Source organism: Trichosurus vulpecula, chromosome 3 (assembly GCF_011100635.1).
Source record: "Trichosurus vulpecula isolate mTriVul1 chromosome 3, mTriVul1.pri, whole genome shotgun sequence".
Classification (NCBI taxonomy): Eukaryota; Metazoa; Chordata; class Mammalia; order Diprotodontia; family Phalangeridae; genus Trichosurus; species Trichosurus vulpecula.
This window is the reverse complement of record NC_050575.1, coordinates 24,599,232-24,620,728: the sequence shown is the minus strand read 5'-3', so window position 1 is coordinate 24,620,728 and position 21,497 is coordinate 24,599,232. Positions and strand designations below refer to the sequence as shown.

The following is a 21,497-nucleotide window of genomic DNA, read 5'->3' as shown; positions in this document are numbered from 1 at the left end:
CATCTATACAAAAGATACACAACAGTAAGGGCTCCTCCTCACTTTCCCTGAAGTGGGAGAAAGGCTGTGCCAGTCTGGCTCCTGAACATGCTCACTCCTTCACTTAAGTAACAAACAGAGCATGCCTGACCCACAGGTTTGGGTTAATGGAAGCATAGCCCCCTAGTCACCTCAGACCAGCAGGCCTTGCTCTGCTAGGCTAGGACAGAAGGTGAGACTTCTCAGCAGATTCTCAGAGGAGCCAAGGGTCATAGAGTTTTGAGCTGGAAGGGCATGTGCATCTGGTCACCCTCTTCTTTGCCCTTATTTTTTTTGGAGGGGGGAAGGCAGGGCAATTGGGGTTAAGTGACTTGCCCAAGGTCACACAGCTAGTAAATGTGTCAAGTGTCTGAGGCCAGATTTGAGCTCACGTCCTCCTGATTCCAGGGCCGGTGCTCTACACAGTGCCACCCCTCCCCCTTATTTTTATACGGGAGGGAACTAAGGCTCAAGAAAGGCAAGGATCTTGCCCAAGGTAACATAGGTATTAAGAAACAAAACTGAAACTTTTTAGTCTAAATCCAGTATTTCCCCCTTTATTCCATGTTGCCCTCTAGAGATCATAACAAGGGTGGGCATGAGGGTTAGCATGATGGGAAAATAATGAGGAAAACTTTTTAATAGAACTTTTTATAAATGTATTTTTCCAGCCAGAAAATCCTACTGTCTGGGAGTATTTATTCTGTGATAAGCTGAGTCATGTAGCTTACAATGAAGGCTCAGAGATTCCAGGGGATAGTCACATAGTGGGAACAATTTTCAAATCTTGTTTGGCTTGGTATAAATACCTTTGAGCCTCTTCTCAGGGGCCAAAGCCTCTTACAAAACAACACAAAAAACAAAACCCAACAAAGACACATGTGACCATTTCAATTCAAAGATACCCTCCAGAAAGCAAAATACTACAAATTTTATGAGAATACCAACAAGAAAGCCTTGTCTCCATATCACTGGACAGGAGGCTGGTCCCATATACAGGTGTCATTAAAAAACAAGCAAATGAAAAGATCCTTCCTGCCTTGAACTGGAAATCACTTTCCAGAGAGAATCTTGGCCTTCCCGCCTAACCCTAAACTTTTGGAATACAGACTCAAATGTTCTAAAAACCGAAGGCAGGATAAACTACATAACAATTACACCCCCTCAGGCAATGGGGCATTATTTTTCAAAGGTATCTGAGAATCTCTTGGTGGTGACAAAAAGGGTAAAGACTAGTTACCACATAGACAAGAGCAAAAGGCCCTGTTGCTTCTTTCTCTCACCTAGTTCTTATGTGAGAAAAAAATAAGAAAGCTATGATTACCTTAACTCCCTTTACTCTACACAAGGTACACACTCACTGGCTATTCATAGAATCACAGACTCTCAGAGCCTTACAGGATGTTAGTTTTTTCAGTCCAGCCTTCCTCCTCTTTAATGATCTCATATTGTTAGGCTGTTTTTATGCCTTTGATTTTTACACTAAGATAGTCATGTGCAGCCCCTGAGAAAGGTCATCTTGGGGTATGTTTAGTTTCTTTGCCAAGTACAAAGACAGTAACTGGAAATCTAGAAAAATAGAATTATTTATCAAACCAGGTGTCTTAGTTTTAATATATGCCTCGACCAAAGGCCAGATGACGGGGAAAAACAGGTGGACCCTTACCAAAAGAGATACTTCTCTAACGTTATAGCTACAGCTATAATATATACGTATGAAATACATATTATGCATTACATGTATAATATATATAATTTATTATATATATATATAAAATATGCAGTATCTTATTATATGTAAGGGGGTAGGGAGGGGATGCAAACAAGGGCCAATAACTCTAGTGAGTTTTCATTATTCACAGAAATGATTTACCTAGAACAAGGTCCATTGCTGCACTCACGACTGGATCTGAAGGTGTAGCTCGAGTTTCTGCAGCATTAAGGTGTTCCTATTCTGAGAAAAATGTATTCCTCCAATTCACCTTAGTAGCAACCTTCCCTCGTAGTTTGATCCAGAGTGGAGGAAATGAGCTTGAAATGCTAACCAAGGGTCTTGTGATGGGACTTGTTTATTTTCAACTTAGTAACCTCACCTGACTCATGGAATCATAATATGAAGGGAAAGTCAAGGCCATTTCTCCTAGTTCAGAGGTTGTTGAGTTGGCCAAAATCTATCCCATGGCACGTAGAAATTTATTTAAAGCCTTAAATATTTTTTAGATAAGACACTAGAGGAAGAATTTCAACTCTTCTTAAGTCATTGGCAATATGTAAATCTTCCTCCTCAGTTAGCCTATTGGTGAACCCTCTAAACGTTTAATCTGTGACCTGACTTAATTTACCTACAGAGTTTGTTTGACAAAGTTTGTTTCCTTAAGGGAAGTATATTCTGACTCTGTTTGACTAAGTTTTTTTTGGAGGGGGGAAGGCAGGGCAATTGGGGTCAAGTGACTTGCCCAAGGTCACACAACTAGTAAGTGTATCCTTGAACTCAGGTCCTCCTGACTCCAGGGCTGGTGCTCTACTCACTGCACCACCTAGCTGCCCCTAGGGTTCAGCTTTTCTTTGAGGTCTCAACCTGTGCTTGAGCATAATAATAAAACCTAGGTTGTCAACCTTATAATTTCTGCCTTGTGGTAGATATATTTTGTATTTTGACAGCAGTTACCTACTACACAAACTCAGAGAAGAGATATTTCTCCCATAACAGTCTAGGTCAGGCCTGTAGGACATATGGCCAGTTTATGCTCTGCCTCTGCCCCCTCCCCCACAAGGATTTTGGGTGGGCCCATGAAAAATGTAGAGGATGTAAAACAGGCCTACACGACATACTGCCTGTTTTGGCAGGCCAAAAGCAGCCCGCAGGCCCTATGTTGTACAGACCTGGTCTAGATGAATTTTTTTCTATCCCAGCATTGTTTTGGTCTTCCTTGTGTTTTAGTCCTTCTAGACCCTACGTCTTGAGCCAGAGAAGCCAGTTCCAAGCAGTTCTCTGAATATGCTAAACTATGATAGTCACAACACCAGGATTACACTACTGATGGCATTTGCCAGCCATTCTCCACTTCCAGGCTGGGTTAACCCCTCCTCCAGTCCCTGTGGTTCCTGGTAAAAAGTGGTAACTTACTTCACCAAATAGTGGTCACCAACCTTCAGCTGGAATGAAAAGAACGTAGTCTATCTCTGATGGAATGTCCATATAGCCTCATTGAGAACACAGGAGGCTCCTTGGCCCAGAAGTGTCCAACACTCACCAGAGATGCTCAGCCCCCTCCTGAAGACTTCGTACATGGTCCGAGCATCATCATAATAATGGTTCAGCAGCTTGGGGCTACCTCCAATCACCGATCGTCGAGCTCCATCACACCCCTGTGGAACCAAAAAGACATGGGCTAAAAGGGAACTTCAGGAAACATGATATTTCCAGGGGCTAAGAAAGCAGTCTATCAGCTCCATTACCTAGAGATACCAATTCACAGTATCTTTCCAACTACATGCCACAGACTAATTTTATTGAATAAATCCCATAACTCCTGGACTAGACATAGACACAACTACTATTACTTTAACAGTAGGAGTCTTTCTTTACAATTATAGCACCATTTTCAAACCACATGTAGTGTTCATACCCAGGCATGTGTTAAGAGAGAAGATTTCTCCCTACTCTACTGCTTCTTTGACAATATAAATTCTCCATGTCTTAGGTCCTCCCTACCTTTATTAAAGAAGTTTTTGACATTGACTAAAGTTAAAGTACACCAAGAAGGACCCCAGTTATAGTATCAGGAATAACAGAGTTCATAATCTGACCTTGTCCTTCAGTTTAGTCTTTAAAAAGAGGTAGAGATCTGGGAAGTGGATCATACAGAGAGATTCAGGCACAGACACAGATTCATATACACATATACACAAGAGCTGGACTGCACTTGAAACTGGTGATATGTCTGTGCATCCTTGCAATATCTACAGGGAACCATGTGTATATAGGGGCCAGTGGAAGATGGAGATGTAGAAAGAAATGGAACCTTCATTAAATAAAGATTAAAGGGATTTAGATTTAGAGAGGAGATCTCACACATCTCAGGTAGCCCAAATAATCTGTTTAGCCCTGCTGGGGAAGAAGGATCAACACAACAAGGAATCATATGCACCAAGAAGTAGCCAGAAACTTCTGGGTCACATGAACAATAAGATAGAGGACTAGACCTTTTCTCTGATCTCCATGACCTCTCAAACTTCTACAAAACAGAAATTGTGCACCAAAGATAAAGGAACTTCACCTGTCTCTATGGTCTAAGATACTTGGAGTCCAAAAGAAGGAAAAGCAAACAAACAAACCAACTCGTGAACTGATACTCACTGACCTTGAGCTCACTCAGCACTTCTTTCCCACATCCCATGCTACCAGTATTGAAGGTGCCCTAGCAGACCCAAGTACCTGAGGGCTTAAAATAAAAATTAATTCCACACCCCAGCTCCCTATCCCTCTTTCCAATGCTATAGAAACTCCAGCTTAAGGCTGCAGAAGTTTGTTCTGCAACAGCCAGAGCTACAGTAGCACTTCAGAAGCAAAAATGTGCTGAGGTGGCATGCCAGCCATCCAGTATGGTGGCAGACAATGCTGTAGCATCAGTGTTGCAAAGCCGTGAACTGCTGGTGTCAAGCCAGAGAACTGAAAAAGTGTGTGGGGCAGGATACCCAATCAGGACATTGTGTATGTGTGTGTGTGTGTGTGTGTGTGTGTGTGTGTGTGTGTGTGTGTAGCTATCTGTGCAGCACTCCGTGAAACCTGAAGGAAAGAGTTCAATATTTAGCTGGGGCCAGTTCTGTCACCCAAAAGTTATTTGGGGCAGAGACTTAGGCCAGTGATCAGTGAATTGCCCAGCATGGAAGGAGGCTGAAAAAAGGAAACCACTGTTAGAATGATAGAGTCAGCAAATATGCAATAGGGGAAAATCAGGAGGAAGAAAAGACTGAAATTACCAAAGATCTCAGGAAGAAGAAAACTCAAAGATCTTGAAATAAGCAGTTAAATCAGTGGTGAAAACATTAACAACAGAAGCAAATATAGCCAGCAGATCTAGTAAATGAGTTCAGGCATCTATGAATAAATACTCCAAAACAAAGGAAAACGATCCAGTACTTAATGAGACAGAGGATCCTGTGAAATGTGAGGAGAACATAGAGCCACTTCATGTTCTTCTTGAGTGGTTCAAAAGAGAAATGAGAACTAAGAGAACAGAACATATTGCCTGCACAGCAAAAAATTGGGCAGAACAGAAAAACTGGAATCTGTGATGGTAAATATTGACCAAAGAAACAAAAGAGGAAATTATTATTGGGATTGGGAATGTGAATACCATATACAAAAATGAAAGACAGACTAGAAGGGTAACCAAAAATATGTCCACTATGCAAGCAAAATATACTGGTCTCAAAGACAGGATGCATATAAAGACAAGAATTTCTACTCATCCTGTCTCAGGATCATAGGTCATGACAGGACAAAAAACTTTAACACCATAATTGATGAAACAACAGAAAAGAATGGCCCAGAACTTCTGAACATAGAAAATAATACATGAATGGAAAGAACTAATAGATCATCCCAGAAGAGGAAATAAAACAAAGCTGAAAACTCTGAGACAGATAGTGGTAAAATTAGCAATTCATCTCAGAAATAGCAATGAGGAGAAAGACCTTCAGATACAAATGAAAAAAAAATTTAATAACACAAGACTATTCTGCACCCACTGGGAAACATAGGAAAGAATGGAATCACATTTCAAAGAGTAATGGAGCCCAGTATGCAACTGAAGGTGACCTATCCTGAAAATCTGAGCTTAACCATAAATGAAAAAGATGGATATTGAATAACAAAGAGGTATTTAAAACATTTTTAGAAATTTTAGAAAACTAGAATTAGAGGTAATTTGATTATTGAACACTCCAAACAATGGAGATACAGGACAAATGAAAAAAAATACAGTAACCAAGTGTTACGGGCCAAGTTAGAGCTGAGCCCTGTCCTCCTCGGACCTCCAGGCTCAGGGGCCTGCTGAGATAGACTCAGGGCTTTGGGATGTGGGTGGAGCCAGGAGGAGGGGTCTCGCCTTTGTTGCCTCCCTGGCAATTCCAGGTCTTTGCCCGGACCTGCCTGACCACATAGAACTTCCGGCTCTCTGTCTGGGCTTGCCAGAGCACGTGGAGTTTCCGGTTCTTTGCCTGGACTGCCTGACCGCAGGGAGCTTCGGGTTAGCCCGGGAAGAGAAGGGGAGGAGAGTAGGCGGAGTTGGGGCGGTCCTAGTACCCAGGTGTATTGATTTTTACCTGTCCTTCACCCACGTAACCAAAGAATGTACCTGCGTCACTAAAGATACAAAGGTGCTGCTTGCTGAAGTAAAATTTGGAGTCATTTCACCATCATTCGGCTCCCGCCCCGTTCATTGTCTGCGAGATCAGGTCCTTTGCTTAGGCAAAGGCCTGGGGCTTGGGGGGAACCATGAGCATAGTTAGGAGGCTTCAGGAGCCCGTAACAACCAAGGACAGCAACAGCAACAGAATAATAGCGGAGAGATCAGTAAGAAACTTCTTTCTAAATGTACACAGAGATGGGGTGAAGGTGCAAGTGCAGTGGAAATAATAATGAAGAGGCAGGTTGGAGTATTAAGGGCAAAACCTGGCAATACCCTGCTTACAGGTGAATCAAATGGGACTACATTCTAATATGGGAGGGTAAATAAAAAGGGAAGGGGAGTAATGTGATAGAAATGAATGTGTGATATGTCAAATTGAGGGCTAGCAATGAGGGAAAGGTGGCCCCCGTGAACTCAAAAAGCCTACAGAGGGAATGGATGAGGAGGAGAAGGGGAGATGGAATGAGAAGAGAGGAAAAGTAGGACATCTTACTTTGGTGATAGGAGGGGATTCCATTGATAAATGCTTTTATGGAGGAAGAGAGGGACCTTGTGATAGGTGTGGTTTGGAAGATTTGGTGCTTGGAAGGTCTATTTATCCTACCTCAGGAAGGGGAAAGTTGGAACCTCTGGGGGCAACTGGCACCTGGGGCATGATAGAACATGAACCCACATAGGAGATTTTAAGGCAAATGTAGAAAAAGAAGTCAACAGGGGTGAGGTATCTATCAGTGATGGGATGTATAATCAGGGATGTTGTGGGGAAAGGACCCCAATATGGGGAAGTGTACTCTGTGACACCTGCAACAATTGGCATTGTTCTGGGACTGAGGCTCAATGGAAAAATAAATCATCAGGGCAAGCTCTACAAGGCAGTGGTGTGGTGGGTGAATGAAAGCTAGAATGACTAAGGACACAAAGGTTTGAGCTTCTCAGCATATTAATTTATTTAAGTAATACATGCTAATTTCCTAACAAATCAGGACCAGGCATTAAAAACAATTAATCAAATAAGCCCAATTGATTAAAAGAAAACAATGAACCAGAATACAAAAGTAGGTAATCTGACTTCTAATTGGAAGAAAGATTAAGGACTTTCCAAATCAGGAGGAGGAGACCGAGTAGGTACAGTTCCCTGAAATCAGAAAAAGAAGTATCTCACTTCCCCCAATATTCAATCAAAGGAACATGAAAATGATAACTGATTAACTAGAATGGGGCCAGTTTTCAGATAAGACATATGGGTTGTTTGAAATGTATAATTGAAAGAAAACTCCTTGCATCACTCTTTGGATCTGACTGGGTTTGTGGTCAGCATAATCTAGATCCTTAGTTAAAGGTTTCTAAGCAGCAGGTAGAAATGGTCCAGCTTCCCAGCCACACAAGGCTAAGTTTGAACAAAGCAATAAAGTTTTCTTTCAATTCCCAGAATTGAATAAAGTTTTCTCACAAGACAGAAATTGGACTAGACCCATAGTTGATTAGAAAGGGAACTGAGCTAGCTCCAGAATTGAGTCACAAGATAGAATCAGTGCGATTAACTCAATTCCCAGTACCACTTGCTGTTCTGATTCCCTGAGTGGCAGAAAATGGCTAGAGTGGAGACCCTAGAATGGATACCTTGGAAGCTTTGATTGCATGAGGAATACAGAGAATAAAGAGACCAGGTAATTTTAAGGGTAGAAAGAGAGGATGAATAATGAAGAGAGTGAGAGAAATTATTTTTGGAAAAGAGTACAAAAATGAAATTAAAAAAACTAAGAAACAGGGCTAGTTGAATGGGAAGAGAGAAAGAGGGAATCTACTCAACTAAGAGGAAAGCAAGGGAGGAAGGATTATAGAACAGGAAAAAAATGTAGTTAATAAGCAAAACCTTGAAGACAAAAGGATAACACGAGAGGAGGGAATTGAGATGAGAGAACAATAATCAGTGGGCATAGGTCCAGCTTAAAAAAGATTAAGGTAGAATAACTGAAAGAATATAGTATCATATTTCCCACAGAAGGAAAAAAATCATAACTTAAAAAGCTCAATATTATAAGTAGATGGAGGAAAATATAAACCCAGCTCTCATAACTTTAAATGTGAAGGGATCGACCAATCCAATAAAATTAAAAAAGTGACAAATTGGATAAGAAAACAAAACCCTACAACCTGTTACTACAAGAAATACATTTCAAAAACAAAGACCTATGTAAAGTAAAACTGAGAAGATAGAAAAAATTACTGTGCATCAAGTGAATCCAAAAAAGTGCGAGTTGCAATCATGCTATGTGAAAAAACAAAAACAAACATTCAAAAAATAAAAAAGGATAATTAATGAAACTACATTATGCTGAAAGGAACCATAGATGAGAAACCCACATAAGTAATAAACTTGTATGTTCCAAGTGTCTTAGCGTCCAAATTCATAAAGGAAATATTATCTGAGCTACAGGATGATATAGACAGTAACACAACAGTGACAAAAGACTTTGATATTCCTTTCAGTTCTGGATAAGTCTAACAGAAAGACAAAAAAGAGGGAAAGTATGGAGCTAAAAAATTTCTGGGCAAACTAGAGTTGAAAATTTATAGGTCAAAAGATTTGTAGTTCAAAACATTATACATATATCTTGGCACCACATGGAACTTTTACAAAAACAGATCAGGCAGAGATATTGCAAACAAATGAAAAAACGCAGGAACCGTTTAATACATGCTTTATAGACCATAACACAATAAAAATAGTAATTGGTTCAGAGATAGCAAACAAAAGATACAAGGGAGACTAAACAATGAAAACCTAAATAGTGAGTAGGTTAGAGAGCAAATCATATAAACAATAGCTATGTAAAAGGAAATGATAATCATGAAACAGTATACCAAAATTTCTGGAATGCAGCCAAAGTAGAGCTTAGGGGAAAAAAATCATATCCTTACAAACATACATTAACAAAATAGAAAAAGAAAGAATGAACTGAATGTGCATTTAAAAAATTAGAAAGCCAATAAATAAAGAAACCTAAAATAAGCACAAGCAAGAAGACATTGAAACAGGAGGGGAAATAGATAAATTGGGGAGAAAACCATAAAAATTATAAATAAAACTAAAAGCTGGTTCTTTCAAAAGACTAATAAAATTGCTAAACCTGTAGCTAATCTGATGAAAAGGAAGAGGGAAGAAAATGAAATCAATAAAATAACAAGTGAGCAAAGAAAATCACAACAAAACTAGAAGAAATAAAAATAATCAGACTACATTACGCAGTTGTGTTAAAGAAAATAAGAACACAAAAGAAATAGAGGAAAGTCTTCAAAAGTATAAACTATCCAAACTACCAAAAGACAAGGCAGAGATCTTATATAACTCAATTTTAGAAAAGGAAATAGATCTAGCTATAAGGAACTACCAAAGGAGGGGAGGAGGGGGAGGAAACTCCTGATCCTGATGGATTTACAGGAGAATTCTATGAAACTTTTAAAAGTAATTAATATCCATACTTTGCAAATTATAGAAAAAGAATACACCCTACTAGAATCCTATTGTAATATATATGCAGTTAAATATATAGTCCTAATACCTAAACCAGGGAAAGATAAAACACAGAAAGAAAACTATAGATCAAACACATTAATGAACATTGACTCAAAAATATTAAACAAAATTCTGTCAAATAGATTACAGCAATTTATCTAAGAAATCATTCATTGTAGCCAAATGGGATTTATACCAGGATGTTGAAGCATGGTTCAACATTAGAAACAATCAACAAAATTAATGATGATAAAATATATAACATCTGAAACCACATGATTATTTCACTAGATGAAGAAAAACCCTTTGACAAAGTACAACATCCTTTTGTGCTAATTTTTTTCCTTTCTAAAAATTACCAATTGTTATATGAGATGGTTCTCTGGGAGGAGTGATACTTGAGGGAGATTCTTGGGACAACTTTGATGATGAAAGAAACAAAAGAAATCAATGAAAACATTTTAAAAAAGATGCAACCTAGACATTCTTTTACTGATATACTGTGAGTCATTGTGGGTTGTGAGGGGAGGTGGCATCAACAACAGGGGAGAGTTGCTTGGCACTCTGAAAAAGGGAAGAAAGTTCTTCTGATTGTGAAGGTCATAGATCTACATATTTTTATTAGATTAAATAAAATCCATCCTTTTCTAATATCTTTTTAGTTTGAGCGCTTGCAGAGAAAGTGAGGGCCTTTTTAGGAATGGAACTGAACCAAATTCTGATGTTCTTATTGGAAATTTGTATCCAAAATTGCATCCAGGACTTAAAATAAAGGCAATCCTTACCAAAAGAACCCACTTACAAACGACTTAGTCATATGAATAACACATACTGCATACATCCAGGCTACTGCTCATAACTGGAAACTTGAGAAAAAACTTGGAAATTTTATAGGTACATGACTGAAGGAAGGGAAAATACTACGCAAAGTAGGTAAAACTTAGAGGAGCTGAGTAAGGAGAAACTTTTAGTCCGGGGTTGGCTTCTTTAGGGTCCTGACTTTTTTCATTTCACTCTGTCACAATGCCTAAAATCTCACCTATTAAGAGTTTCATTAGGGTTAACAAATTTTTAAAAAGATCTCAGTTCAGGTGTTAATATGCATAACTTCAGTTGACTTCTGAATAATAACACATGACAGAGTATATAGCAGATACTCAACAGACTTTCTGAATGGAGCTCAGTAGCCACAAACCCCACTGAAAATAAAGGTAACTTGAAGTGGAGAGTTGATCTAATTTTCACACTAGACTAGATGAAGGCAGGAACTCCGATTCACATGAGCTTTGCCTCTTTCCCAGAACAATGCTCTGTACATCATGAATGTTTAACAAATGTTTGCTGAATTAAATTGAATAAAGCAAGTAGCTAAGAAGAGGAACCTAATATCTAAGTCACGTGCCTTTCTGATTAATTTTTAGCACGGGGTTTAAAAGATCTGGTCAAGAATATAAGCAGGTTCCAGAAAGGCCAAAACTTTGGGGAGACTGACTGTTACCAATGATCTCTAAATTATCAAAGCTGATGACTTCTCAATCATTCTCATCCTTCTTGACTACTCTCTGCATCATTTGACCTTGATGATCACCATCTCCTCCTGGACAGTCTCTCTTCTATTTAGGTTGTCATGAAACTATGCTCTCTTGGCTCACCATCATGCATATCCTGCCTACTAACTTAGCACACCTCGAAGCTCTGTCCCAACTCTCCTCTTCTTTTCATTCTCTCTCTCTCTCTCTCTCTCTCTCTCTCTCTCTCTCTCTCTCACACACACACACACACACACACACACACACATACACACCCCTTGTCAGCTCCCATCAGTTTAATTATGATCTCTGAGTAGATGACTCCCAAATCTATAATCCAACCTTAATATTTCTCTTGAGCTCCAGAGTCCCACAGCTTCAGTAGCCTGTTGGATATTTTGAACTCGATACTCATAGGCATGTCCAAACTTAACACATCCAAAACTGAATTCATTATCTAACTCTTTTCTGGGCTTCTCCATTTCTATTGCATGAGAGTATCATCATCTTTCCAATCATCTGAGTTCACAATTTTAGATGTGGAGGTGCTGTGAGGCTCAAATGAGGCAATGAATTCAAAGCATTTTGCAAACTTTAAAGCGCTATATAAATACTAGTTATTATTATTATTGTTAGCCTTTGGTTACCAGTGATGACTTCATTTCCTGAATTTTCTACTGAACTTCTGCTAAGCTCAAGCAATGTTTATAGAGCAATACGGGGATGTGCTGGTAAATACAGCATTTAACAACCAGGCTCTCTGGGGGGCAAGAAAGTAAACATGCATGTTTTAACTTTAATCTGCATTATTAACACTTTCTTAGGTCTAGATAACCAACAAAACAATAATTCAAGCTCAGATGCATAAATGCTTACACTGAAAAATTAAAAATCAGCTCTTGCTAGTCATTTAGAGCTAACTTCAAAACATGCCTGCTTAGAGCGATCCTCGATCCTTACTCTCCCTTACCTCGCATATCCAATCAATTACCACATTTTCCTGATTCTACTTTTACAGCATTGCTCACATTTTTCCTCTGTTCTCTAACAGTCACCACCATAGTTCAAACCCTCATCAACTTTTACCTGGACTACTGGGAGCACCTCCTAATTGATCTCCCTACCTCAAGTTTCTGCCTCCACATAGCTGTTAAGGATATTTATAAAGGACAGGTGTGACCATGCCACACCCATGGTCAATAAACTCCAGCGCCTCCCTATTAATTCTAGAACCAAATTGAAACTTCTCTTTGGCACTTAAAACCCTTCACAATCTGACTCCAATTTATTTTCTAGTCCTATTGTGTATTATTTCCATACACATACCCCATGGTTTTCTTCCTATTCCTCATAAATGATACTCCACTTTGTGTTTCCATGTTTTGTACTGGCTGTGCCCTGGAATGCACTCCCTCCTTATTTTAGCCCATTTGAATCCTTAACTGACTTCAAGTTTAGCTTAAACATCATTTTATTTCACTGATCCCCTATCAGGGGTGGGGAACCTGTGGCACGGAGGCCACATGTGGTCCTCTAGGTCCTCAAATGTGGCCCTTTCACAGAATCCAAACTTCACAGAACAAATCCCCTTAATAGAAGGATTTGTTCTGTAAAACTTGGACTCAGTCCAAAGGCTGCACCCGAGGACCTAGAAGGCCACATGTGGCCTTAAGGCCACAAGTTCCCTACCCTTGCCCTGGTTTCTAGTTCTTCTCAATACCTTTTATTTATTTTGTATACATTTATTTCTGTTCATTTTCTTCTCTGATAGAATGTAAGCTCCTTAAGGGCTGCAGCTATTTCATTTTTGTATTTGTATTCCCTATACTTAACATAGTGCTGATACATAAAAATCTTCATTATTAAATCCTTGTTAATTGATTGATTTGATTCCATCAATCTGTGTGCTATACCATAACTCAGGCAGGGTGATTGGGACTTTGCGTTAGGTTGCCAAGTTTGGAAGGTGCTGATTGTTCTTGTAATCCCTCACCAGTATATAAACAGCAGAGTTTACAGCCTAGTTAGGTAGAATAGTTGGTTAAAACAGGAAGCTACCAGATAGCTGGCTGGTCTGACCTTGTTTCTTGCCCCATTCTGTCCTTGCCCAGTTCACATGAGGGCATTCTTCCTGCCACTTGCTCTGGGCAAGTTTGTGGTATTTGCCCTATGTGTGAAAAGTTCTAATTATATTTCTGGCCCATATTCTCTGCATTCTGCCTCCTCGTGTGACATTAACTTCTCAGGCTGAATTTCTGCTCTGACTCATCTCTGTATCTTGGATTATGGTATTTCAGAGAAATCCAGGTACATTTGTTATTCTTTAAAAAAAAAAGACAACCCACCAACCACTTACTATGCTTACTTACTATACTTACTATAGACCCGTATGCTAGGTGCTAGAGAGCATACATTTAGCTTAGATAGGATACAATCCTGCTCTTAGTAGGGGAATAGTACACAAACACAGATAATTATAAATAATTATGTATTATGTTATGATATATTATACAATAATATATAATATGATTATATAATTATAAATAATACATGATAAAGATATTAGCCATATGAGAAAAAAGATTCCTTGTGAAGGCCCGGCCTAGTCTTCAGCACACATTTTCTTGGATTCAAACTCAGAGCCTGTTCTTCTTGTTTCATGAAGTTGTCCCATTCCCTGGCCCTAGTAATTTGCTGATCCCTGGCATTAGGCAGCCTTTGTAGGGGAGAGACACCCACATTAAAGATGATTAAGCCGTGTCCTAACGAACCCTGACTAGACTGTTCCAATATGTAGTGTCCTCAGTCCTGAGCCCTGGGACACACTGCCCTCATGCTCTAGCTGAATTTCTGGGTCAAGGGTGGGGAACCTGTGGCCTTGAGGCCACACGTGGCCCTCTAGGTCCTCAAGTGTGGCCCTCTGACTGAATCAAAACTTCACAGAACAAATCCTCTTAATGAAAGGATTTATTCGTGGTCTCAGTCAAAAGGCTGTACCCAAGGACTTAAAAGGCCACATGCGGCCTTGAGGCAGCAGGTTTCCATCCCCAGTTCTGGGTTCTCTGCCACAATGTTCTCTCCCTCACTTTCATCTGAAGTTGCTCCTGAGGGTGGGTAAAAGCCTTATTCCCCTGCTTCCATGGAGGTACCCAGTGTGGAGGCTGTTGCCAGGCTGCCAATGAATTCCTCTCAGGGGCATGTAACTTGGCTCAATTTCCCTCAATTACCTATGGGCACCCTGAGTCACTCTCCCCTAGGACAAAACAAACACTAACATCAGGAGAGGAGGAGTGTCAGGTGAAAACAATGGCAGGCAGTAACCATCCATCCATCCATCTCTTCATTGACTCGTTCAGGAAAACAAGAAACACTTACTGGGTACAGAGCCCTGCTCTGGGAGCTAGGGCTCATGGGAAGTTTAGAAAGGACACGATTCCTGTTCTTCCTGGGACTTACATTTTAGTAGAGGAATAAAATACAAACACAGTTAATTCTACATAATATTATATAAGGACATTAAAGAGAAGAATAATGAAATTGTGAGGTTTGTGGGATGGTTACTGATTGAGGAAACTGTAGAGAGAAGGCGACATTTGATTTAGGATTTAAATGACGATTAGATTAGTCATACATCAAGTGAAGAGGGAAAGGAAAGTCATTCTTGGAAGGCAGGACCAGAAACAGGGACAGCAGGTGAGAATGGAAGGCAGTACCAGTAATAGTGAGAGGCAGCAAGAATGGAAGACAATCCTAGTAACAGCCAGGGGAAGTGAATAACAGTGGCAAACAGTAACAACAGCAAATGGTGACAGTAAATAATGTAGCAGCAACATCAGGCAGTCACAGTAGTGGCAGCGTCAGGCAGTAACAGTAGTAAGCAGTAGCAGCAATTTGTAATAACCAGCAGGATATCAGTTCTGTTAGGCAAATACAGTAAAATCTGAAACTTTACCAATGCAAGAAAGCACAGAGCTTTCCTGAGCCCCCACCTATACTCTGGCTCCTAGTCTTACCTCTGCTTCTTCAGACTGCATCAGGAGGTCACATGGCGGCTTAACAGCTTTTGGTCGGTTAGCAAACCAATAGGCCAGCAGAGCAGCAAAGGCCCCGATCCCCACTAATGTGGTGGCTGGCAAGTTACGCAAAAATTGGCTGAAATCATCCAACTCTGGCAGACGTAGGCTCCTCAGGATCTCCTGAGCTTGCATCTTCTCCAGGATCGAAAGGGCAAATTCTATAAAATATCAAAACAAGAATCAGTGTCAGGGTGTGTGTGGGGGGTGGTGGTGCAGGAGGAGGGGAGGAGCAGAAGGAGATGGGAGGGTGGCCAAGGAGACAAGATGGCAAATACGGAACGAGCACACGGAGTCCTTTTAACTTCTGGGCATCCACTGTGGGGGGATTTGGGTAACTGTGCCTCTAATCCCAGCAGCCCTACAAAACTGAAAACCAAAAGCCAGGGGTACCTTGAGGCTAGAAGCCACTACATCCAAGTAAGCACTGATTCTGAAAGCCTGGGGAGGATGGGAAGGTTTCTGAGAGTCACCTTCCTTCAAAGGCAAAGAGACTACAGGGTGATGGGAATGATCTTGGAAGGGACAGACTTTGTATTTGTTCTGATGTCTCTAGGGTTCTCTGGGGATCACATGACTCTCTGGGGCAGTGGCTCTTTATGGAAGATATTGAGGGATCGTGTGCATGTATGTACAGAGCACATTTGCCTCACACAAAGAGCTTAATGTTTCATCATTAAACATACTTCTGTTCAGATTTTCATTTCTTTAAGTCAATAGAGAATTTAACCCAGTAGATTTTTTTAAGTGGTCCACCTAACTTCCAGAACCCCAGTTTCTAAATGGTTCTTACCACCTTACCCCTCCGACCCCTTAATATGGTAGAGGCTGACTTAAGTATCAATCTCTAGGGCATAGTTCAAAGAAACGGAATGAGGTCAGTGTTAGTAGCCCATATCATGTTTTCCTTGTATTTTCTGGCACAGGTAAGTAGTTAACTCCTTCAATTCCTCAGTTACTCCACATGCAAGGTTGGTAAAGAACCCTGTGCTGAGGATAGAGGAAAACAGAATGTGGCAGCCCTGTGGAGTCAGAGGTATGAGCAATGGATGTTACTGGCCACAGTTACTGGCCACATCCTTTCTCTAAGGCTCAGGTATTGGGTCTAGGCTAGGAACTTTTAACAAAAGGTAAATCTTGGAAAGTTATTTCCTAATTCCAAAAACAACTGTCTTCTTCTTTGCTTCTGTTACACTGCACAAGTAAGAAAGGAATGACTGAATGGCCCTCCCTTTTCCATAGTAGTCCCCTATTACTTTACACGAAAAGTGCAAACTCTTTTGATTGGTATTTAGGGCTCTCTATTTCACTGCTCTATCTTTACAAATTCTCTTACTGCTCCTCCTGCGTGCTCTATGCTCCAAACACAATGGATTACAATCTTTTCTTTGACAGTAGCCTATACTTTCTCATTCTCATGTCTTTGCTTACACTGCTCCCTACCCTTACTATTAAATGATATTCATGACAATCACAGAACATAGCCCCAGGTAATTTTAGCAATCCAATCCAATTGGAACCAGAGGGACTCTCAGGGTGGGAGGCTGTGTGTGTGTGTGTGTTGGGTGGGGGGTGGGGTTTGGGGGGCAGAGATGTCAAGTTTTTAGGTTTCTGGTAAGCACTGACCTGGATGAGAAATGCTTTGCTCAGGTAGTGGAATAAACGGGAGCATTATACTATGGATTAACCCTGGTCCAACCTTGTATCATTGATGGAGACTTGTTCAAAAGTGAAAGAGATGGATTTATGCTTCTGATTGCTGTGCAAACACTGGTTACTATGAACCACAAGAAAGAAACTTTAGAGTAGAAACACCCTGGTCTGCTCAGCATTTTAGCTATAATGTTCTGGTTGTAGGGAAACTGAAATAATTCTTTTCTGCCATACTGGGATTCCTCTCCCCCCCACCTCCAACATCCTAGTCTCCAACATACCTACAAAAATGGTTTTAGTGTCACCACCTTCTGGGAGCTGGAGAGAGCTATAGAGGGAATAATGATTGCCTGCTGGAAGCTAGGGAGAAGGACTTGCAGCAAAGATAACTATGAAAAAAGTACTAGCTAAGTTTAGCTTTATTGGGAAATACCCCCAGAAAAATGAAGAGCAGTAAATTAAATAAAACCAGAGAGGAAACACCAATGAGTTTCTCTGTCCAGCTTAAGTCTATATGAAAAGAAAATCTACAGTCTTTGGATGTTCTACTTCAGGAGATGTGCCAAAGGGACAGGCCAGCAGCCAGCATGATATCTAGACAGGGCAAACCAGGAGATAGAGTCTGAAACCACAGAATTCCCAGTAGGTGACTGAGCAATGAAACAGACACTGGTGAGGTCCTGTCACGGCTGCTCTCTCCTCCACTTAAGTAATGAGGTGGAGTGGGAGAGTGCATCCCGTGAACCTCACTCTTACTTGTATTAAGCAAAGGAAGGCTACACACAGACAGACTCTGGTACAGAAATACATTTAAGTCAACAGGTGGATACAGGGAATTGGGAGGGGGATTTAAGAGTAAGGGTAGAGTTAGAGGGAGTAAAATCAAAAGAAAAACAAAGTTTGACAATGAAGGGATAAGGATAAGTGGTGAATTAAAAGAAGAGAAAGAGTGGATAAGAACCATTGATCCAGTGGCTCAGTGAATACAGGAAAGTCAGAAGAGTGGTATCGGACTACTCCAGTTGTAGATTCCTAGTGTTGATCACATTCCCTTTCTTTCTCCATATTTTTCTTTTTGAAGAGAAGTTGGGAGACAAAAAGAAGAAATACTATAGTAGGATATGATGAAAAGAAAAATATAGCTAAGAAATGTGTAACCATGAATATCAATGAGATGAATTCACTCATAAAATGGAGGGTAGCAGAAGAATTAGTAATCAGAATACAACAATATATTGTTTATAAGAAAAACATTTGAAAAACAAAGATTCACATACAGTTAAAATGAGAGACTGAAGTTGAATCTGTTATATATCCAGGAGAATAAAGAGAAAAAAAAAACAACAACAAAAAACCCAACCCAAAACCAAGAATAGTAATCATGATCTTAGACAAAACAATAATAAAAAACTTCACTAAAACAATTAAGGAAAACTACATTGGGGAAGGAACATTATATTTAAAGATACCGTAGGTAATGAAATTACATCAATAAGAAATGTGTGTGTGTGTGTGTGTGTGTACCAAGTGACACAGTATCTAAGTTCTTAAAAGAAAAGCTAATTAAACAAATTTCAAGGTAAAGAGAAAGCAAAACTATAATAACTGGAAACTTCAATGTTCCCCTTTAAGACCTAGACAAATCTAACAAAAAGGTAAACAAGAAAAAATAAAAGACCTGAGCTAGGGAGAGCTGCCAGAAGTACAATGTGCAGAATACCTATGAGAGGCAATGCCTGCTGGGAGATCCTACCTAGTACAAGACTATAAGTGACTGAGACTATATAGGGCCCTGGGGAAGGGTTGCTCATTGTTGTTCATATTCTCCATGAGATCTGAAAAGACGTATATTTGTTTGTTGACTTGTAAATAATTTTTTTTCCTTAAGCTTTGTGATCTCTGCATTGGTGACAATACAGTGGGTTGTAGTACCTTGATTTTCTGGGTTCTTCCAGCAAGCCTGAGACATGAGCAATCCCTCAAAGCAGTGATATCAAACTCATATTGAAATGGTGGCTGCTAAACCACATATAAGCATCCCTATGGGTTTGTATTGACTTAGAAAACTATATAAAAATATACTTATATTTTTTATTTATTTTTAAAAATATTTCCCAGTCATATTTTAATCTGGTTTGGTACTTGGGAGTGTTGTGGGGCCACAGTGAGGCCCATAGACTCACAACTCTTCCCCAAAGTATACCCAGGTACTTCTTTTTTTTAATGGTTATTTATTTTTAATATTCATTTAAATTTTTTTTGAGTTCTAAATCCTATCTCTCCAGCCCCTGCCCCACACACTGGGAAGGTAAGAAATATGATACCCAATATACATGTGAAGTCGTGCAAAGCATATTTCTATATTAGTGATATTGTAAAAAAAACAACCAAGAAAAATAAAAGTGAAAAACAATATATGCCTTAATGCGCACTCAGAGTTCATTAGTTTTCTCTCTCTGGAGGTGGACAGTATTTTTCATCATGAGTCCTGAGCTGTCTTGGATCACTGTATTGATCAGAGTAATCAAGTCTTTCACAGTGGATCATCCTTACAATATGGTTGTTATTGTGTACACTATTCTCCTGGATCTGCTGACTTCACTGCATAAGTTCACATTAAATCTTTCCGGGTTTTTCTGAAATCATCCTGCTTGCCATTTCTTACACTATTCCATTACAATCACATAACCCTGGTACTTTTTGTCATAAGAAAGCCTCTGACATAAGATTATATAACCATTTTATTGTTCACCAAACAGTTATTGAACGTTTATTGGGTGTAAAGAACCATATTTGTGCATTGGGAATATAAAGATGAAAACTACCATGGTCCCTCCCCATGGCAAGAGGGAAGAATGTGTGGAACATACCAGTCAGATTCTGATCAGACCAGGAATTAGGAAGCCATAATCTGCCTCAGGCCCAAAGTCTGAGTATTTCTGTTTATTACCGGGGTGACTGGGGCATCTGTGCTCAGAAAAGCTTTCTGGCCCTATCCTTCTTCACGTCCCCCGTGTAAGGTTTGTGCTTCATTCTGTTTACCCTGGTTTCTTAGTAAAATTTCTCTTTTAAAACTTCCAGTCACTTGTGGGCTCATCAAGGGGAGGGAGCAGGTGTTTAATGAGCAAGACTGGAGGCCTATAATTAGGTACTTTAGCCAAAACAGAGAAGGGAACAGGGCCCCCGGTGGTTGGGACCAGCTTTGGTGGGGTAGGAAGGGAGGAGAAGAGTAGAATCAATAGTGAGTAGGAACCCAGAAGGGAAGGATGGTTGAGCCATCCCTTCACAGAATGAGGAAGTAGCAGTAGGAGAAGGATGAGGAGTAAGAATGATAATGAGGGTAGCTAAATTTTTATAACATAGTGCTTGCTCTGTGCAAGGTGCTTTACAATTTATTGCCTCATTAGATCCTCCACAACAATCCTGTGAGGTAGGTGCTATTCTTATCTCTATTTTACACATGAGGATACTGAGGCAAATGGAGATTGAGTGACTTGCCCAGGGTCACACAGCCAGTAAGTATGTGAGGCTGGATTTGAACTTGTGTCTTCCTATCTCTCTATTCATTTCACCTTCTATTGTGAGTAAAATAAACTTCCTGAAGTTCTACCAGCCACAAAATTCTCTTCTTTGATAGTAAGTTGTAAATAATAATTCTCGTACTTGGGGAAAGTACCACAAAATATGCCTCAGGGCAAAGACAAATTCAATTGAAGAAAAGGGGTGGACCTCAGGACACAAAGGCCCACAGGGGAGAGACTGTACCCAGTGGCGAGAAGAGAGAGTCTCCTATCCAAGTCTTGGGTGGCTTCAGCCAGGGAAAGAGAATTTACCTGGGGGTGTGGCTGTGAGGACTAATTATTCCTCTTAAGTAGGTATTAAGTTCAGCTGCTTCTACTTGAAAAAGGAATACAAATGTCAACACTCATTCTCTAACTCTTGGCACCCTGAGATGAAATTCTAGTCTCTTTACCATGGAACCTTAGGACTGGAAAAATCCACCATGAAGAGAAGACCAGGTCCAGGTCTTCTTCAACCCACATCCACAGAGGAGAAACTGTACCCTGACTGGATATTAATGGAGATACTGGTGCTGAGGCCAGGATACTAGTTATATGTATATTTACTATTATCTCAAAGGCTATTTTTCCCCCTATTGATTTGAGTGAGGGAGGAAGGAACCCCATAGGAGTGAGCCCTAAGTGCACAAAGGGAGACAGACCAAATAGGGAAGAGAAGTGAATCTCTGTCATTAAGGAACCGATAGTAGTGACTTAAAGGGAATCTCTTA

The 21,497-nt window shown here is 40.1% G+C and overlaps 1 protein-coding gene across 3 annotated transcripts in view; it reads right to left on the bottom strand.

Annotated features, from left to right (window-relative positions):
• The window catches only part of ACSL6 (acyl-CoA synthetase long chain family member 6), a 72,112-nt gene extending 56,403 nt beyond the window's left edge, over nt 1-15,709 (bottom strand). Inside the window, exons 1-2 of one of the 3 annotated variants that reach the window (XM_036750512.1) lie at nt 15,494-15,709; nt 3,273-3,387 (exon numbers count right to left, since the gene is read on the bottom strand). In XM_036750512.1, the coding sequence (XP_036606407.1) occupies nt 3,273-3,387; nt 15,494-15,688 (310 nt within the window). In that variant the 5' untranslated portion in view covers nt 15,689-15,709. The remainder of the gene's footprint in view (nt 1-3,272; nt 3,388-15,493) is intronic. The other 2 variants (XM_036750513.1, XM_036750514.1) reach the window with 2 other exon arrangements.
• Between the last annotated feature and the right edge of the window lie 5,788 nt (nt 15,710-21,497).